Source organism: Rhinoderma darwinii, chromosome 2 (assembly GCF_050947455.1).
Source record: "Rhinoderma darwinii isolate aRhiDar2 chromosome 2, aRhiDar2.hap1, whole genome shotgun sequence".
Classification (NCBI taxonomy): Eukaryota; Metazoa; Chordata; class Amphibia; order Anura; family Rhinodermatidae; genus Rhinoderma; species Rhinoderma darwinii.
In genome coordinates, this window is record NC_134688.1 from 345,799,022 (window position 1) to 345,816,401 (window position 17,380).

The 17,380-nt window shown below is 42.3% G+C and overlaps 1 protein-coding gene across 2 annotated transcripts in view; it reads right to left on the bottom strand.

Annotated features, from left to right (window-relative positions):
- LOC142741302 (transcription factor ETV7-like) overlaps window positions 1-17,380 on the bottom strand; it is a 108,791-nt gene that overhangs the window by 60,833 nt on the left and 30,578 nt on the right. The window contains exons 3-6 of one of the 2 annotated variants that reach the window (XM_075850684.1): window positions 16,522-16,686; window positions 10,748-10,873; window positions 7,979-8,125; window positions 5,815-5,957 (exon numbers count right to left, since the gene is read on the bottom strand). In XM_075850684.1, the coding sequence (XP_075706799.1) occupies window positions 5,815-5,957; window positions 7,979-7,997 (162 nt within the window). In that variant the 5' untranslated portion in view covers window positions 7,998-8,125; window positions 10,748-10,873; window positions 16,522-16,686. The remainder of the gene's footprint in view (window positions 1-5,814; window positions 5,958-7,978; window positions 8,126-10,747; window positions 10,874-16,521; window positions 16,687-17,380) is intronic. The other variant, XM_075850685.1, reaches the window with a different exon arrangement.

Consider the following 17,380-nt stretch of genomic DNA (forward strand, 5'->3'; position numbering starts at 1 on the left):
AGGTGACAAAAATGAGTTAAAAGAGGCCAGCCGATCTCATTGAACAGCAGCAGCGGGACAAAGCGTCCCGTTGCTAGGTGACAGTCCAGCGTGAGAGCAGCAGTTGCTGTTAAACACGCTGGAGAGCATAGTAGAGCATTAAGAGCCGAGGTCGCTGTCCAACGTGCTGAAATGCTCAGCACAGCCGTCAAAGCTAAATAACCGAGAGAGTTAGAGCAGTCACTGTCCAAGGTGCTGATGCTGACTATCCAAGTCCATATCACACTTCAGAACTGAAACACAGTACCGGAAATAAACAGTAATGCTGTGAAAAGTGAAAAATAAATATAAATATAAAATAAACATAAAAAAAAGGAAAAAAAGTTTATTATTACTGACATCAATTATTGTGAGGCAACTATAGCCTTAGCATTTACTTGTGCACTTTGCTCATATTCTTGCACTATTGGATTAAAATTAATTAGATTTATGTATATTTATATGTATATTAATTTTGGATATAAATAATTTTTTTTTGGGGCTATTGTTAAAGAGTGTCATTCGATTCACCTTTGGTTTTATTTACCGCATATTCACGACTTTCGGGGCAGATGTATAAATTGCTGTGATGCATTAATACTAACTATACTGTTCCTTTTCAGTATTAATCAATATATATTTGTTGTGTCATTCCATTTTTTAATTATTTTTGTTGACATTTTTTCACGTTCCCTCACTTCTCTCACTTTCACAACCGCTCACTTTTGTGTATGTGTGTTGGTATATGTATGTATATCCTCGGTTACTTTCACTTTTTTTCCTTTTTTTTATGTTTATTTTATATTTATATTTATTTTTCACTTTTCACAGCATTACTGTTTATTTCCGGTACTGTGTTTCAGTTCTGAAGTGTGATATGGACTTGGATAGTCAGCATCAGCACCTTGGACAGTGACTGCTCTAACTCTCTCGGTTATTTAGCTTTGACGGCTGTGCTGAGCATTTCAGCACGTTGGACAGCGACCTCGGCTCTTAATGCTCTACTATGCTCTCCAGCGTGTTTAACAGCAACTGCTGCTCTCACGCTGGACTGTCACCTAGCAACGGGACGCTTTGTCCCGCTGCTGCTGTTCAATGAGATCGGCTGGCCTCTTTTAACTCATTTTTGTCACCTTAACGATCAGGATAGATAGTTCTACCTTGGGCCAAAACTGGATTGCTACTAATTTTTTAATTTCATTCTTCCCTTTATCCCTGCTTCTGACCTTCGGCGGCTCCGCATCGAGCGGGCGGGCTGATTTCATTCCCCCGCCCGCCTGGTGTGGTTATGCCGATGGAGGAGGTTCTGGGAGGAGGACTGCTTTGAGATATGACTACACGATAGGACGCTATCGTGGGTGGGCGGGATGTATCGCCGTCTGTCACTGATGACCGACGCTGAACACCTAACCACCCGATAGGAAACAGCTGTGATTTTACCGGTAAAACATTATTGTGGAAGGTATATCTAGGGGCAATTGGGGCATTTGGACATCAACCCCTGACGAAGCACCAGCGAAACGCGCGTTGGGTTAAGCAGAGGTCGCCCTCCTGGTCTTGATCTCCTATTTATCCTCTTATACGCAGGTGTAGGTATATTACTTTACATGTCATTTTTACTTAAGATTGTACCTTATATATATTCTCTACACTTACTTATGTGTTCATCTGTGCAAAAGCGTACCATGCCTAGTACCTGCTCATTAATATATATTTATGCACTTTAGCCATTTATAGGTTGTGTCAGACCATTTTTACATCTGGGGGGCCATGCTGCTTTTACGTTCGGATTCCGTTTGTGTTCAAGGGTCCATGGCATTTTAGTATGTCTAAGTGTTATACGTTTTCTTCATGTGTCTAATTTACTTTAATAAAGATTTTTTGTATTTTTTCAAACACCTGGTCGTGACTTGTTTCTTGTTCTGGTTTAGTTGTAATTAGTCACTAGGACCACTAGTATTATTCGGGTTTTTATTCGGTTTGCTAAAATGCCATGTACTAGCCACTAGAGGGAGTTCTAGATTGTATTTTGCATTCCAGCCACTAGAGGGAGCTCCGGCATGTATCCTCGCATTCCAGCCACTAGAGGGAGCTCCTGCCCCGTCTCTGAAACCATCTTCCCAGGTAAGTACGGACTGAGCGTTGTTTTGTGACATGCAGCAAGCTGGAATATGGAATAGCCATAATTGGGTTAGGATTCCCAGGGCCCAGTCCCCAGGATAGTCTCCAAATGACGGCTAGGCTACAGATGAAGTAGTCAGTGGCGTAGCTATAGGGGTCGCAGCGGTCACAGTTGCGATCGGGCCCCTAAGCCTGGGGGGCCCACGGGCCTCCGTTGCCATACAGCATGCTTGTTAAATTAATTTTCTGTGCCGTGAAGCCGGTACTTCCTGGTTACGGTCACATGGTACACTTAATGTACCATGTGACCGTGTTGTCACGTGACACGTCTTCCAGCCAGTGCAGTGGAAGAGCCGGTGCGGAGGCCTCCAGGTGAGCTGCAGAGTCTGTATTGTAACGTATTGTGTTGTGTTGTATTGTGTTAGCTTGTAATGTATTGTAATGTAATGTATTGTAATGTATTGTGTTGCCTTGTAATGTATTGTGTTGTATTGTGCTGTTTGCGTGGAGAGGGGGGCCCATTAAATGACAGCCCCCCTCCTCTCTCCACCGCAAACTGCACAATACAACATAATACATTACACACTGTGAGTCGCGTCCCCTTTGGGATTCGTGTGAAGACCTCCGGGGGGTCGCGAGTCACTCACCGAGGTCCTGGTTCCATTCAATGCTGGAGCAAGGAGCTGACGTCTCCTTGATCCAGCACTTACTGTCCCCTGAGCTGCTCGACGCAGGCTGGCGAGATGTAGCGACATTATCGCGCCTGTCTGCACTGAGTCACTCATAGCACACACCGGAGGAGGCGAAGGATGCGGGGGGGCTGATATTGCAGGGGGGAGCATTATACTGCATGGGGGCTGATATGGCATGGGTGCTGATAAGATGGGGGGGCATTATACTGCATGGGAGCTGATATGGGGGAATTATACTGTGTGGGGGCTGATATGGGGGGTATTATACTGCATGGGGGCTGATATGGGGGAATTATACTGTATGGGGGGCTGATATGGGGGGCATTATACTGTATGGGTAGCTCATATGGCGGCATTATACTGTATGGGGAGCTTATATGGGGGGCATTATAATGTATGGGAAGCTCATATGGGGGCATTATACTGTATGGGGAGCTCATGTGGGGGACATTTTACTGTATGGGGAGCAGATATGGGGGCATTATACTGTATGGGGAGCTCATATGGGGGGCATTATACTGTATGGGAAGCTCATATGGGGGAATTATACTGTATGGGGAGCTCATATGGGGGCATTTTACTGTATGGGGGCTGATATGGGGGGCATTATACTGTATGGGGAGCTGATATGAGAGGCATTATACTGTATGGGAGCAGATATAGAGGAGCATTATACTGTATGGGGAGCTCATATGGGGGGCATTATACTGTATGGGGAGTTCATATGGGGGGGCATTATACTGTATGGGAAGCTCATATGGGGGGCATTGTACTGTATGGAGAGCTGGTATGGGGGCATTTTACTGTATGGGGAGCTGATATGTGGGGCATTATACTTTATGGGGAGCTGACATGGGGGTCATTATACTGCATGGGGGCTGATATGGGCGGCACTATAATGTATCGGGGCAGCTATGTGGGGCATTATACTGTGAGGGCTGATATGGGGAGCATTATACAGTATGGGGCTGTTATGGGGGGGCATTATACGTTATGGGACATTATATTGTGTGGGGGTAGCTATGAGAGCATTATATTGTGTGGGGGTAGCTATGGGAGCATTATACTATGGGGGCTGTTGGGCAAGGCGTTTGGGCACAGGCACGCGCAGGGGTCTGATGATGGTGGTGTTGGGGAGGGGTAGGGGGGCCCAAGCTGAATTTTTGCACCCGGGCCCATGAGCCTTTAGCTACGCCCCTGGAAGTAGTACAATCGACAGAGGGATAAGCCACGGTCATTTGTACGCAGAGTTCGGTACACAGGGGCGAGAGATCAGCTGTAGCTAAACGTATGCAGAGTTCAGTACACAGGAAAACAATGGACGTTAAACGCACAGTAGCTGGATTACTGGCAAGCCAAAATAATCAGGCACAGGAAGTACAAAGTTGTGGGTAAATATAGGGCAGCAAATACTGTGATTGGCCACATAGCAGGTGCAATCCATAACAAATCACCAAGATCAGCAAACACATGGCTGGAACAAGGATAGAACAAGCAAGGATCTCTGTAGCAGACCGGTGGATGCTGTAAAGCAAGAATGGAGAGTCCAGAGTTCAAATCCAGGAAGTTCAGTTCCTGACGTTAGGTGATGTTCTGACTTCTATACCACAATTAATATCACATGAAGAGTACATTCTTGTATCTAAGTCTCTGAATGCTTTTCGGCATACAGATTTTACATAGAGGGGAATGTTTTTATAAACTGCACATTTTTTAGGCAGATTGCAATTTTTTTAAACTGCCGGTCCTATTTCATGCATTTTATGGCTTTGATGAATGCAGTCTTTGTACTGCTGCAGTGTTGTTGCTATGTACTATGCAACTATTGTTAGGTAGAGATAAGCGAATGGATACACTTAGGCTAGATTCACACGAGCACATTACGTCCGTAATGGACGGAACGTATTTCGTCCGCAAGTCCCGGACTGAACACAGTGCAGGGAGCCGGGCTCCTAGCATCATAGTTATGTACGATGTAAGGAGTCCCTGTCTCACTGAAGGACAACTGTCCTGTACTGAAAACATGATTACAGTACGGGACAGTTGTCCTGCAGCGGGGCAGGGACTCCTAGCGTCGTACATAACTATGATGCTAGGAGCCCGGCTCCCTGCACTGTGTTCGGTCCGGGACTTCCGGCCAAAATACGTTCCGTCCATTATGGACGTAACATGGTCGTGTGAATCCAGCCTAAATGCGAGATTCTAAGCAAAATTAAGCAGTTTAAGAGGTTCACCAAACAATCTCTGTATTACTGGCAGCAAATTGCAAATGAAAGTAGCGATATCAGCAAAAAAAAATTCACAGCATGTGATGGCATGTGCCCAGAACACTATTTAAGACCCTGTATTGTGTTTCGGGTGTCATTTCTAACCTCTATAGTGTACAGACTGCCTGTAACGGTTAGTCAGTATGGCTCTGTTCACATATGCGTTCCGTGTTCCGTTGTTCAGCTCGATTAAAGGAGCAGAACAATAAGAATACAGGAAGCGCCTAATCTGTTGCCTGATGGAAACCAACAGCGCCAGACTGGACCCATTGACTTAATGAGTGCCGTCGGGTTTCCATCTACATTTTGTCTATATACCAGACAATAATTTTTGTAGTAAGCAGCTGACGCCAGTGGTTGCCCTGACTTTGTGTACACGCACAATTGCAGTAAGTGTTATTGGAGTCCCCTTGAGGCAATACATAAAATCAGATTTAGAAGCCAGCCAATGCAAATGATTGTCTGCACTTCAGACATTGTCAGGAGGATTCCTAAATTTCGTACCCTCACTGTCCCAAATATCACAGTTGCCAGGAATTTATTGTACTTTAGAATTCTCCACATAATTCACGCACCATAACAGTTCAAATGCTGAAAACTCCCTTTGTTTCCATCTTGTTAAACAACTTAACCTACCAGTAAACATTATTAAGTAATTATTGCCTGGTTGTGTTTACATTTATTTTTATGTTGGTAATACATTATATGGAAACTACCTTATGATTTCCCCAGAATGCGGCGAGCTTGTTTGGATCCACTATCCTAAAGATTTTCAGTTCTTTATCTTCCCACCGTATGGATGATTCATAGCGCTTGTCCTCAAGGAGCTTGTGCAAATAATCCCACAAGATCCTGCAACCTGGATTCACAATTACAGACTATTACTTTAATCAGTTTACTACAGACACCATAATATATTTTACTGACAATGGTCTATATGTGGTTAATAATGTATTTTTGTAATTGAAAACCACAAATTAGGAATTAAATTTGAATTGATGTTTAACAGATACATGCCATAAATATCTGATAGGTGCAAGTCCCACCTCTGGGACCCCCACCTATATTGATAATAGGGGTTCCTCGACACACATACTGCCTGGTGAGACGGCTACCAAGTTTGCTAAGTGGAGAGAGCCACGCATTTGCAGTGCCACTCCATTCATTCTTTACATGTTCTTAAGATAAGTGGGGTTTGCTGGGGTGAAACTTATACCTATTAGATCATCATGGCATATCCTGGGGATATGCCATAATTGTCTATGGTCCAGAGATTATAAAGTAAGGCTTAGAAAATAATAATATTATAATTCAAAAATATACATATAAAGAAAATGTATCATGACAAAATGACCTATTGTTTAAATCAAGTTTTTGTGTCAAACATGGTGGTGTGTAAACAGTGTTTTCGAATGAATCACAAATTGTTGCAGATCAATAGATTTATAAAATTCTCGCAGTATGACTTGAGAATACGGGCACTTCAAGCAATTTGATTTTCTTCAGTGCCGTCCTTACCGAGGCCGGTGAACCTAACAAGTATGCCTGATGTCCCACCAAATTGAGTTGCGCCAAAGTAACTGTTGTCTCTTAGCCTGTTCTGCCGTGCCACTGTCGTTCTCTGTGAGGTCACTCTTTGCCACAGCCTATCTCGCCTATGCACCAGCATGCGGTTGTACCAGTTATGTAGTATTGAGAACGCCATGCAACTCAGTAGGTTCTCATAGCCGTTACGACACTACCTATAAGGTGATTCCAACTGCCCACATTTCTCCGGACAATACATGAGTACAGTTCCCACGTCATGAAGTGGCACACACAGTCTTTAGTCCAAGTCTGAGGCTTTAAGGAATCACTCTGAACAGTTACAATCAACAGTTGGCCAGTCTCTCACTCTAGGTTCAGCATGCTTTTGGGCACAGCCACGGCTGGTCAAATAGCAATGGCTCTCACTGAATTTCTCCAGCCTACCGGCAAATCTCACGCTAGCTGGGTGTGGCCTGCTGTCGTAAAATAAGCTCAGCAGTTCCTCTAACCCTCCACGAGCTCTCAGTCACACACACACACACACACACACACACACACACACCGACTCTACTTCCTGCAACCAGTTCCCTTATCTCACTTCCTCCTGGTGTCTGCTATGACATGTAGTGGCGATAGTTAATGTTAGAGTTTAACCTCTAAACACTAGGCTACACGCACACAATAACAAGGGTGGAAATAACAGGAACAGTCTCAATAATAAGGGTAAAAAAGCTAATCCCTTACATTTTTGTTTTATCATTTTCCATAAAACAATCTATTACTATCAGTATCGAAAAAAAATATTGATCTTGCAGTTCTCACGCTGACCACTGAGCCTCACAATAGGCTAACACTTCTTGTTCTGCAGAGATCACTTTTCACAGGCAGGATTACAATCCTCCTAACCTTTTTCCCTCCCTGCACATGAACTCTGCACACAGAGCATGCCCACAACACTCTTCCATAGAAGTCAATGAGTGGTTTTCTGACTGGGTTTTCTATGTGGCTGCTGTAAAGCAAATCTCTAAAATGCTGTTCACAGCTCAGAGCAGGAACTCACCCCCATAATCATGTACAGAAAATAAAAATATAAACAATCAGAAAATAAAAACAGATTAGAAAAAAGGAATTTGTGTCAGTATACAGTTATGACTAGTAAAAAATAAAGTGATTAAATGTTTCTGGAGATTATCAGAACTGGACATATGTAAGATAAAGTATCATAGGAAGACTTGTTTTGAGACTTCCTGACATTAATTTCAGTAATGACCTACTTGAAGCCTCTCCACATCTTCCATTGACTGCTTTGAGCTATTTTAAAACGTTTTTGACATTCTCTATTTTCAGATTTACCCTTTATTTTTCTATCCATATAGTCAATGTGTTCTGCAGAGCTTTCATTATTTTGTGTTCCTTGTGTCCTTCAGAAAAGATTGAGAGGTACATCTTGGACATTATCCTCTGTAGCTGGTTTTGCAGATAATTGAGAATTCTCTGTTTCTAAACACACAAGTCAATATATGATTAGGTTGTTTTTATGCAATATTTATTCATATTTGTATATTGGAGTTCAAGCAATAATCATGTATCACCCATAGCTTTTAATTACTCTTTTTTATTTTCCTCTTTAATAATACTTATATGGAAGTTGAGACTCATATCACAGACACCTTCATTGCCTAAAATAACTATAGAGATTTTATTTGCATACTTGCTAAATGTCCTTATTTTTGTGGGACTGTCCTGCAAACCGGACCATAAAGGGGACAAGGTTTATTCTAATCTGCATTTAAAGGGGTTTTCCTGAAGATTTTTTGGGGCGGTTAACGATTTTGGTAGTGTTCCCAGGCAGGATGGGTAGAGCTTTAAGTGCCCTGTAATTTGCGATTTAAATGTTGATAAGAATGTACTTTCAGTGAAAACATCATATTTTACATTTGGTTGTCTAACTTCAACTAGACACATAAGACTTACCAATGTTTTTATTGTATTTGATACTAACTTCAGATATCTATCAATTGGTCTAAATATTGAATTACAATTAATAGTAGCAGCAGAATATTAAAAGGTAATACTAACAGGTAACACATATCCAGAAGTATATATTGTAACCAGGGTCACCAACCCCTTTTTTTTTTATTTTCTAAACAACTTGGACACTCTGGAAAAACAAAATAATTTCTAAAGATTGCATCATCTGTACTCCTGGCTTGACATTTATAACATACAAAACGTTACACTGATGAAATCCTGGAATGAAAATGTCTAAGGCCCTGTTCACACGTATTGTTTTTACAGGCAGAAAAATCTGCCTCAAAATTCCTGATTTTGACCTGTCTGTAATTTCTTGCCGCAATCTTCGTGGCGTGTTACGCTGCGTTTTTCGCCACGGCCATTGAGCGCTGATGGCAAAAAATGCAGTGAAAAACGCTTTCTCTGCCTCCTATTGATTTCAATGTGAGGTGAGAGGCGTAACCGCGGCAAGAAAGAGCATGCTGTTTTTTTCCCATGTGACCGCCGCTACAGCCTGTGATTTGCTGCACCGGTCATATGGGTTGAAACGGCATCACACGAGGCTGGCCTGGAGGAAGAAACACAGACTTCTGGGTAAGTATAAGATTTTTTTTTAAAATCGTGAGTTGAGTTCTTTGCAGCGGAATCTCTGTGATTCCGACGCAAAAAAACGCAACTGCTATTTGTTGCGGGTTTTACCTCCGAATTCCTTTGCGGAAAAACTGCAGTATTTACGCAACGTGTGAACTGACCCTATATGTGCTCAGATATTCTGAACTATGCAAATACTCAAGCAAGATGCTAATCAGAGACAAATGGGTACAGAAGTGGGTAATTTCTCTAAGGGGGGATTCACACGAGCGTGTATTGGGTCCGTGCGGGACGCGTGGTTTTCACGCGCCACGCACAGACCAATAGAAGTCTATGGGGCAGTACAGAGAGTCCGTGCTTTTTGCGCAGCGTTTGTCAGCTGCGCAAAAAGCGCGACATGCTCAATATCTCCGCGTATTTCGCGCATCACGCACCCCATGAAGTCAATGGGTGCGTGAAAACCACGCAGGTCGCACGGAAGCACTTCCGTGCGAACCGACTGAAACAGCGCACCAGCTGTCAAAAGGATGAATGTAAACAGAAAAGCACCACGTGCTTTTCTGTTTCCAAACATCCAAACGGAGTGTCTTTGAGATGAGCGAACCGAACTTCACCGGGTTCGGCCGAACTCGTTTTGGCCGAACCCGGCAAAAAAAATTCCAGTACGCGACGTCAGGAGACAGTCACTGTCCAGGGTGCTGAAAGAGTTAAACTGTTTCAGCACCATGGACAGTGATTTCCGATCCCAATATACATGAACCTGTAAAAAAAAAACGAACTTCTGACTTACCGATAACTCCCGGCTTCTTCCTCCAGTCTGACCTCCCGGGATGACAATTCAGTCCAAGTGACAGCTCCAGCCAATCACAGGCCAAGCACAGGCTGCAGCGGTCACATGGACTGCCGCGCCATCCAGGGAGGTGGGGCCCGATGTCAAGAGAGGCAACGGCCAGAAGGGAAGTTCTCGGTAAGTACGAACTTTTTCTTTTTTTTTAACAGGTTTCTCGATATTGTGTTCGGCATTCACTGTCGAGGGTGCTGAAAGAGTTACTGCCGATCAGTTAGCTCTTTCAGCACCTTGGACAGTGACGGGCGTCGACTAGCCTCATCTCTATGATGGCGGCTGCGCGAAAATCACGCAGCCGCGCATCATACACGGATGACACACGCAGCTGTCAAGTGGTTTTTGCGCGCGCAAAACGCCGCGTTTTTGGCGCGCGCATAAACGCAACGTTCGTCTGAATCTGCCCTAACTGGGATGCCAGAAGATAAATAAACAATGAAATCCATTTAACTGATGTAATTTATTTAGTTAAAATGCATGTGATCTGCTGAAAATGGCCAGCTTAAACGAGTTGTCCAAAATTAGAAAAAAGGGTCTGCCTATTTTCCAGAAACAGCGACACTCTAAGAATTGACACAAATTAATTTATGAATATAAATATAATAAGTACAATATAATAAGTACATATGAGCATACAGCCAGTACACAGATACAGTGTACAATGAATATCTCACTTGTATTTATGCAGCTCTGTAGATGCGGATGGTGACTTTTTCTTATACACTGGCTGAAAAAAGAATACCTTACTAACCCCTGTCTGTGATTCTTAATGCATTGTAGTAATTCAAACAAAACATCACCTGTAAAAAAGAAGAAAGGTATTAGCTTGTGTTACTGTCTTTTTTACAGTCCAAAGTACATGATTAAATATGTGATACAGAAACGTAGCATGAAAGAGGTTTTCCAACATTTATCCTTGTTATTCCCAACTACTCCAATGTTTATGTCCTAGCACATTGACATGTCGTCCATAATGACGTCACCATGGTTAAAATGTCATCAAACAATTTTAGTCTGCTTTAGGGAGTCTTTCGATTGTTGGAAAACCCTGTTGAGCCCAGATGCAAAATCTGGCACTTCCAAATATCACGTAATTGATATAATTCTGTAGAAGTATCTTACGTAGATATAGCACCATTGCTTGGCTGCAACTGCAACCTCTGCACCCACAGCTACATTACTCCTGTTATGTCAACGTCTCTTATAGTTCGAGATCAGACCTACTCAGCCAGATGTAGCCCTCTGACCTCCAATCCTCTTTGTGTCACAACTTTAAATGTTTTAAATCTTAAGGTGGACCACCTATATATGTGTTGTGCCACCATACCAGACATTACTTAATAAATCTTGACATGCTTTGTAATTTCTAAGCCATTTAGACACTTTAGGCCTTATTCACATGAACGTTGAATAAGTCAGTGTGGCGGCCGTCTAAACAAACCTATGTAATTCAATGGGGCCGTTCACACGACCGTTGTTTCAACAGAGCTTGTGAAGGGTCCATGAAAAATAGGACATGTCCAATTTTTTTGTGCTTCACGAATCCCTCCATAGGCTCTAGTCTATGGGGGATGCGTGATAACGCGTCCCACAGGGGTGCAGCACAGATGCACCCCGGTCGTGAAAAATGGCAGTTTTTCACGTTCGAGATATCCTACTCTCGTGTGAATCTAGCGTTATAGTCATAGCTCCGAATATTTCCATGATGGCGGTAGAGAAATTTGAGGCCATGCTCTTATTATACCTTCCTGCCTATGAGAACCGCTTACAAAGTTTTTGAGGTTCACCAAATTAAAGCTATTAAATCACTGGTAGTTATGCAATGCACAGAGAATATACAAGCTAAATATAAGGATCTGCCCTGTTCTGTTAAGGCTTTAAACAGTCTTAGAATTTTGTCATCTACCTTTTCCTGCTATCTCAATGGATTTTAAATGTTTGGACATAAGTAGTCAGAAGCCAGTCATAATGTAATGGCATACCTGACTAATGTCACCCATTTAGTTTATTGGTAGATATACTGCTGTTTTGTGAGTGTATCTTCACAACTCAACATACCTCTGACAGAAGACAATGAGAATGTAGGAAGAAGTAAAACGAGCTATAAATTGAATTATTTTCCGATACGATAAGTATTCCAAATGCTTTTGTGAGTATGTTAATTGGAAAAGGAACATACACAAATATATATTTACCAGGAATATCTTTTTGTATCATGGGAGACATTATGCCTTTTTTAAAACATTGTTTTTATTACATTTCTAAATAAACAACATTAATACAAGCAAATACAAAGTGGCATCTCTTTTGTTACAGAAGATCGTAACTGCATTGCATATACGTAGAAGACAAAAGACAATTGCTACACAAGTGGAGACATAGTAAAACTGGAACTGGTGGCCCACAGATAACAAGAAAGCGGAACAAGGACAGACAGGGCTAGGGGAGGGTATCGGTGGGCAAGTTATCAAAATATGCTCGGTCTAAAGGAGAGTCATGATCCGGTAGGGTGATTAATGGGACTCCTAGGGGTGAGAGATAATTTAGGCCTCTCAAGGAGGGGACATGTAGGCTATTTATGGGTCCTATATCTTCAGGAAGGACTGTAGTAGGGTGACTGAGTGGTTTTGAAGAGAGGGAGGGAGGGAGCTCTCATCCCACCGGCACCCTGAGTGTGATCGCAGAGTGCTGGTGTCTTCTATGGCAGCCGAGGGGCCTAATAAGGGCCCCCAGGTCTGCATGTAGTATATGCCTGTTAGGTCATGCCAGAGGCACGGCCTAGCAGATGCCTGTCCGTTTTACACGGACAGGCATAATACACTGCAATACAGAAGTATTGCAGTGTATTATAAATGTGATCGAAGGATCGCATAGTGAAGTCCCCTAGTGGGACTAGTAAAAAAGTAAAAAAAAGTTTAATAAAAAGTAAAAACAAAAAAGTGAAGAAAAAAATTAAAAACCCACTTATTCCCCTTACAAAATGCTTTATTATTAAAAAACAAAATAAAGTAAAAAAAGTTACACATATTTGGTATCGCCCCGTCCGTAACAACCCCAACTATAAAGTTATTACATCATTTAACCCGCACAGTGAACCTCCCAAAAAATTAAATAAAAAAACAATGCAAAAATTGCTGTTTTCTTTGAATCCTGCCTTAAATTCTATGTACCCCAAAAAGGTGCTATTAAAAATTACTATTTGTCCCGCAAAAAACAAGGCCTTAGACCTTAGACAGCTATGCAAAAATAAAAAAAGTTATAGCTCTTTGAATGAGACGATGTAAAAACTTAAAAAATAGTTTGGTCATTAAGGTCTAAAATAGGCCGGTCAATAAGGAGTTAATCATGTAATATTGCATTCGAGAACAAATCTCTCATAAGAAGAGGACAGGTTGCTTTCAGGAGCTTGCTATCATCTGCTTTGTGGCTACAAATAGGATGCCGGCAAGCTTCTGCTTAGCATAGGAATCCCCTTTAATATTTTTATTGAGAAGGACTTCCCAAAGGGAATTTTTCTCAAATATTAGCCTGTCACAGTACAAATGAGGTAGTATATCTTGGTACTAAAATTTGCTACTGTGGTGCAAGTCCTCCTAGTCCTCCAAGTCCTCCAGGTATACAGAACATCACAAGTGGAAGTACAGCCTCTAAAACAGGTAGGGGAATAGCCAGGTACTGCATGGACTATATGGTTAGGCGCGAGAGGATGTGGAGAAATGAGTCTCTTGTAAGCAAACCACATCAACATGGATAATATGGTAATAATGGAATCTTTTGGATTTCTTGTGCGGTGAGTTTTAGCCTTGCACGCTGTGCAATACTAAAGTTAAGGGCGTGAGGAGAGCAGCATTAAACTATCGATCAGTAAAGGATCATCAGCGACCCATGTGTAGGGTTTCCGTGAAAGATAAGTGTGGTGAAAGAGGGACGACATTGCACTGCAGTGGTGAGGAATAGAGAACTCTCTGCAATTGTAGAATTGAAGGGCGCAATATAAAGTTTATCTGGTGTGACCAACGGAGGGGGTAAAGGAACAGGGGGACAGAAGCCTAAAGAAACATCATGATGTAGAATGACTGTGAACACATTGAAAACATTATACAGGTATTAGCCTACATATCAATATGCAAGTATAAGCAAAAAGATAACAATAAGAATAAATTACTAAAAAAAAAAAAAAAAAGAGGGGGTTGGGGAGGAAAAAACTGAAAATCAATAAAAATTACTCGTAATGTCAATCAGCAACAGCATAAGAGGCGTATGTTGCAAATGAGAAGCAAAAAACTGTATGTGATACTAATCTAGAGTAGCTGATTACATTTAGCTGCACAATGTGGAAAGTCCAGCAAGAAGTCAAGGCACATGCTGGGATGAGGTTGAGCATTTATAGCTGCGTGCTGGGCTGGTCTGCTCTGGGATAGGTACTGGAATGTAAGCTGTGAGGTACTGGGTCTGCTCTGGGATAGGTCATCTGGAGGAGGTGATAGGCTGGATGTGGTGCCTTCCAAACAAAGCTGTGATAAGCATTTTTTCACCCCTTTAAGGTAAAGGACAGTGCGAACCTTGTCATTGGAGATAAATGTAAATTTAAAGGGGAAAATCCATTGGTACATGATGTTCTTCCTCTGCAGAATTTCTAAGTAGGGCTTTAAAGCACGTTTCTTGGCTATGATAAAAGGTGCCAGGTCAGAAATTAGTTGGTACGTGTGACCTTGAAAAGTCAGGGAAGTGGCAGTATGGGCTGCCAACATCAATTCCTACCTGGTGCAGTAGAAATGTAACTTTGTGATGATGTCACGGAGGGTCCCTGAACTTACTTAGCCATCAAGACTTGAAGAACCCTATCCATTTCAAGGCGCTCTGCTGAGATTTTAAGGGAAAGTTCCTGCAATAGCGCCGTAATTGTGGCTTGCAGGTCAACGATGTGCTCGGATAGTTCACTTATACAAACATTGTCCCGGCAGGCTATATTCTCAAAATCCTCTAGCTTGTTCTGGAGTTGCAAGTTGTCATCCCGGTCTTCCAGCAGGTCATACTGGAGTGAGGAGTGGGACACACCATTTCATCCATGCACTGTTTTAGGAGATCTGTTCGGGTGCCCAGCTCCCTAATTTCTTTAATGAGGTCATGAGTAATTTTAGCTGAGGTCTTGTTCAGCTCCATCTCAAGTAGGGCATGGGATTGCTGTAGCAGATTTGTAAAGTCAGAGGCTCTTAATTTCTGCCTGTGTCTAACAGAAGAGCCCTCTAGGAATGAGTGGCTGGGCTCCGAAGAGTCTTGAAGGGTGGACCGTATGGTCTCTTCCAGGCAGTTGAGCTGGCACCATCTTGAATGGGGCCTGTAGACTTTGTTCTAAAGGTATGACAGCGGCCAGACAGTATTGCCAGAAAGACTCCGGCTGGGTTCACACACCCTATTTACGGACGTAATTCGGGCATTTTAGCCTCGAATTACGTCCGAAAATGCGTCTCAAAAGCGTCGACAAACATCTGCCCATTCATTTGAATGGGTTTTACGATGTTCTGTGCCGACGGTCATTTTTTTTACGCTGTCAAAAGGCGGCGCGTAAAAAAGACGCCCGCGTCAAAGAAGTGCCTGTCACTTCTTGAGACGTAATTGGACCCGTCTTCCATTGACTCCATGGAAAAACAGCTTCAATTTCGTCCGTAATGGGCGCAGCGAAAGACGCCTGCACATGCCATTATGGCTGAAATTACGGTGCTGTTTTCTCCTGAAAACAGTACCGTAATTTCTGCCGTAACGGACGCCGCTTTGCCACTGCTCGCCAGGAGTGTAGGGAGAGGTGAGTTGCCTGATATGTGCCCTGTAGAAAGTATACTAAACTACTGCGGCTCAGAGTGTCGTAACTGTGCCGCTATCCAGCTTGAACGCGCACTTTCCCACAAGGCCATATAAATTTTTGACAGATGCAGATGATGGTAACATAAATTATATGATCAAATAATTTTAAAGCACGAACAATTACTGGTGGGGGGAATTTACATTGGTCAGAGCCGATTGTTTTTAGTAGAATATACATAACGATTATCATTAACATTCATAATAATTTTTTGTATCGTTGAAGATTATCATTAAAACTTTGACCAGCTTGAGCTATGAAGGGTTCTGGTAGGCGGACATGTTTCACACTATGAAGTGTACTTTTAGTCTTGGTAACATAATTACTTTAGATTGTGTATAAAGTGCACATACATAGTGCCTGCACGAGCATAGGGTGACTAATTTGGAGATTTTTTTTGTATTTCTTAACTACTTTCTCTTGCTTAAGTGGAATAAATTAAAATTATTCCATAACAGCTTATTTGATTTCTAGATAAAAATGTGAATCTCACATTAATACATAAAGGAAATTAATTATATATTGTCAAAAGCATATCTCTATTAATATTACGAATATTACGAATGTAAACAGTGAAAAGTTCTGTACCTGAACTAGGAGAACGGGCTTTAAAATCAAACTTTGTAAGAATACACAGCGCTCTTCCATTCATTACAAACTTGCTGTCATCTGTTTTCTTTAGTGAATACTCTTCCTCTGCCCATCGTAACCACTGAATAATATCATCCCTGCTCCACAGAGATGGATGTATTCCTGAAATAAAATTAGAATGGTGAGTTGTCTAGAGTTACAAAAACAGAAGGGCATACAAAGGAGGGTGGGTACAATAAAAATATGTCCACTTTCCTAGTGTAGACCCTTATTCACTATACAAACACTCTCCGGCCATGCTAAATGTCCTACATGCTGTCATCTAGAGCCTAGCTTCTCAACTCCTGGTACATGTACCCCAGAGGGTACACGCCATGTCCTCTTACTGGGGTTTTAATAGCTGCAGCACAGTGTATGATCATAGCCTTGGGAATACTTTGATGTAATTTATTTAATATTTTAAGCTTTGCTTAGTAAGATTGAGAGACCACTAGAGAATGCAGAAATGCATCTGAGATCACACTTATGCTACATGGTTCTCACAGAGCTGCAGCTCTAGAAACAGAGAAGCCAAGTCTGGCACTAAAACCACTCCCAATACTGTAACTGTGTGTCTTTACCTTTCTCTTAGGCCTCATGCACACGACCATAAAAACTGCCGTAATTACGGGCCCATAGACTTTTATTGGCCACGGGTACCTCCCCGTATGCTTAAGGGAAGGTGCCCGTGTCTTTGAAAAAGATAGAACATGTCCTATTTCAGGCCGTAATTACGGCACGGGCAGCCCATAGAAGTCTATGGGGCTCCCGTAATTACGGGTGACTACGTGTGTGCACCCGTAATTATGGGAGTGTT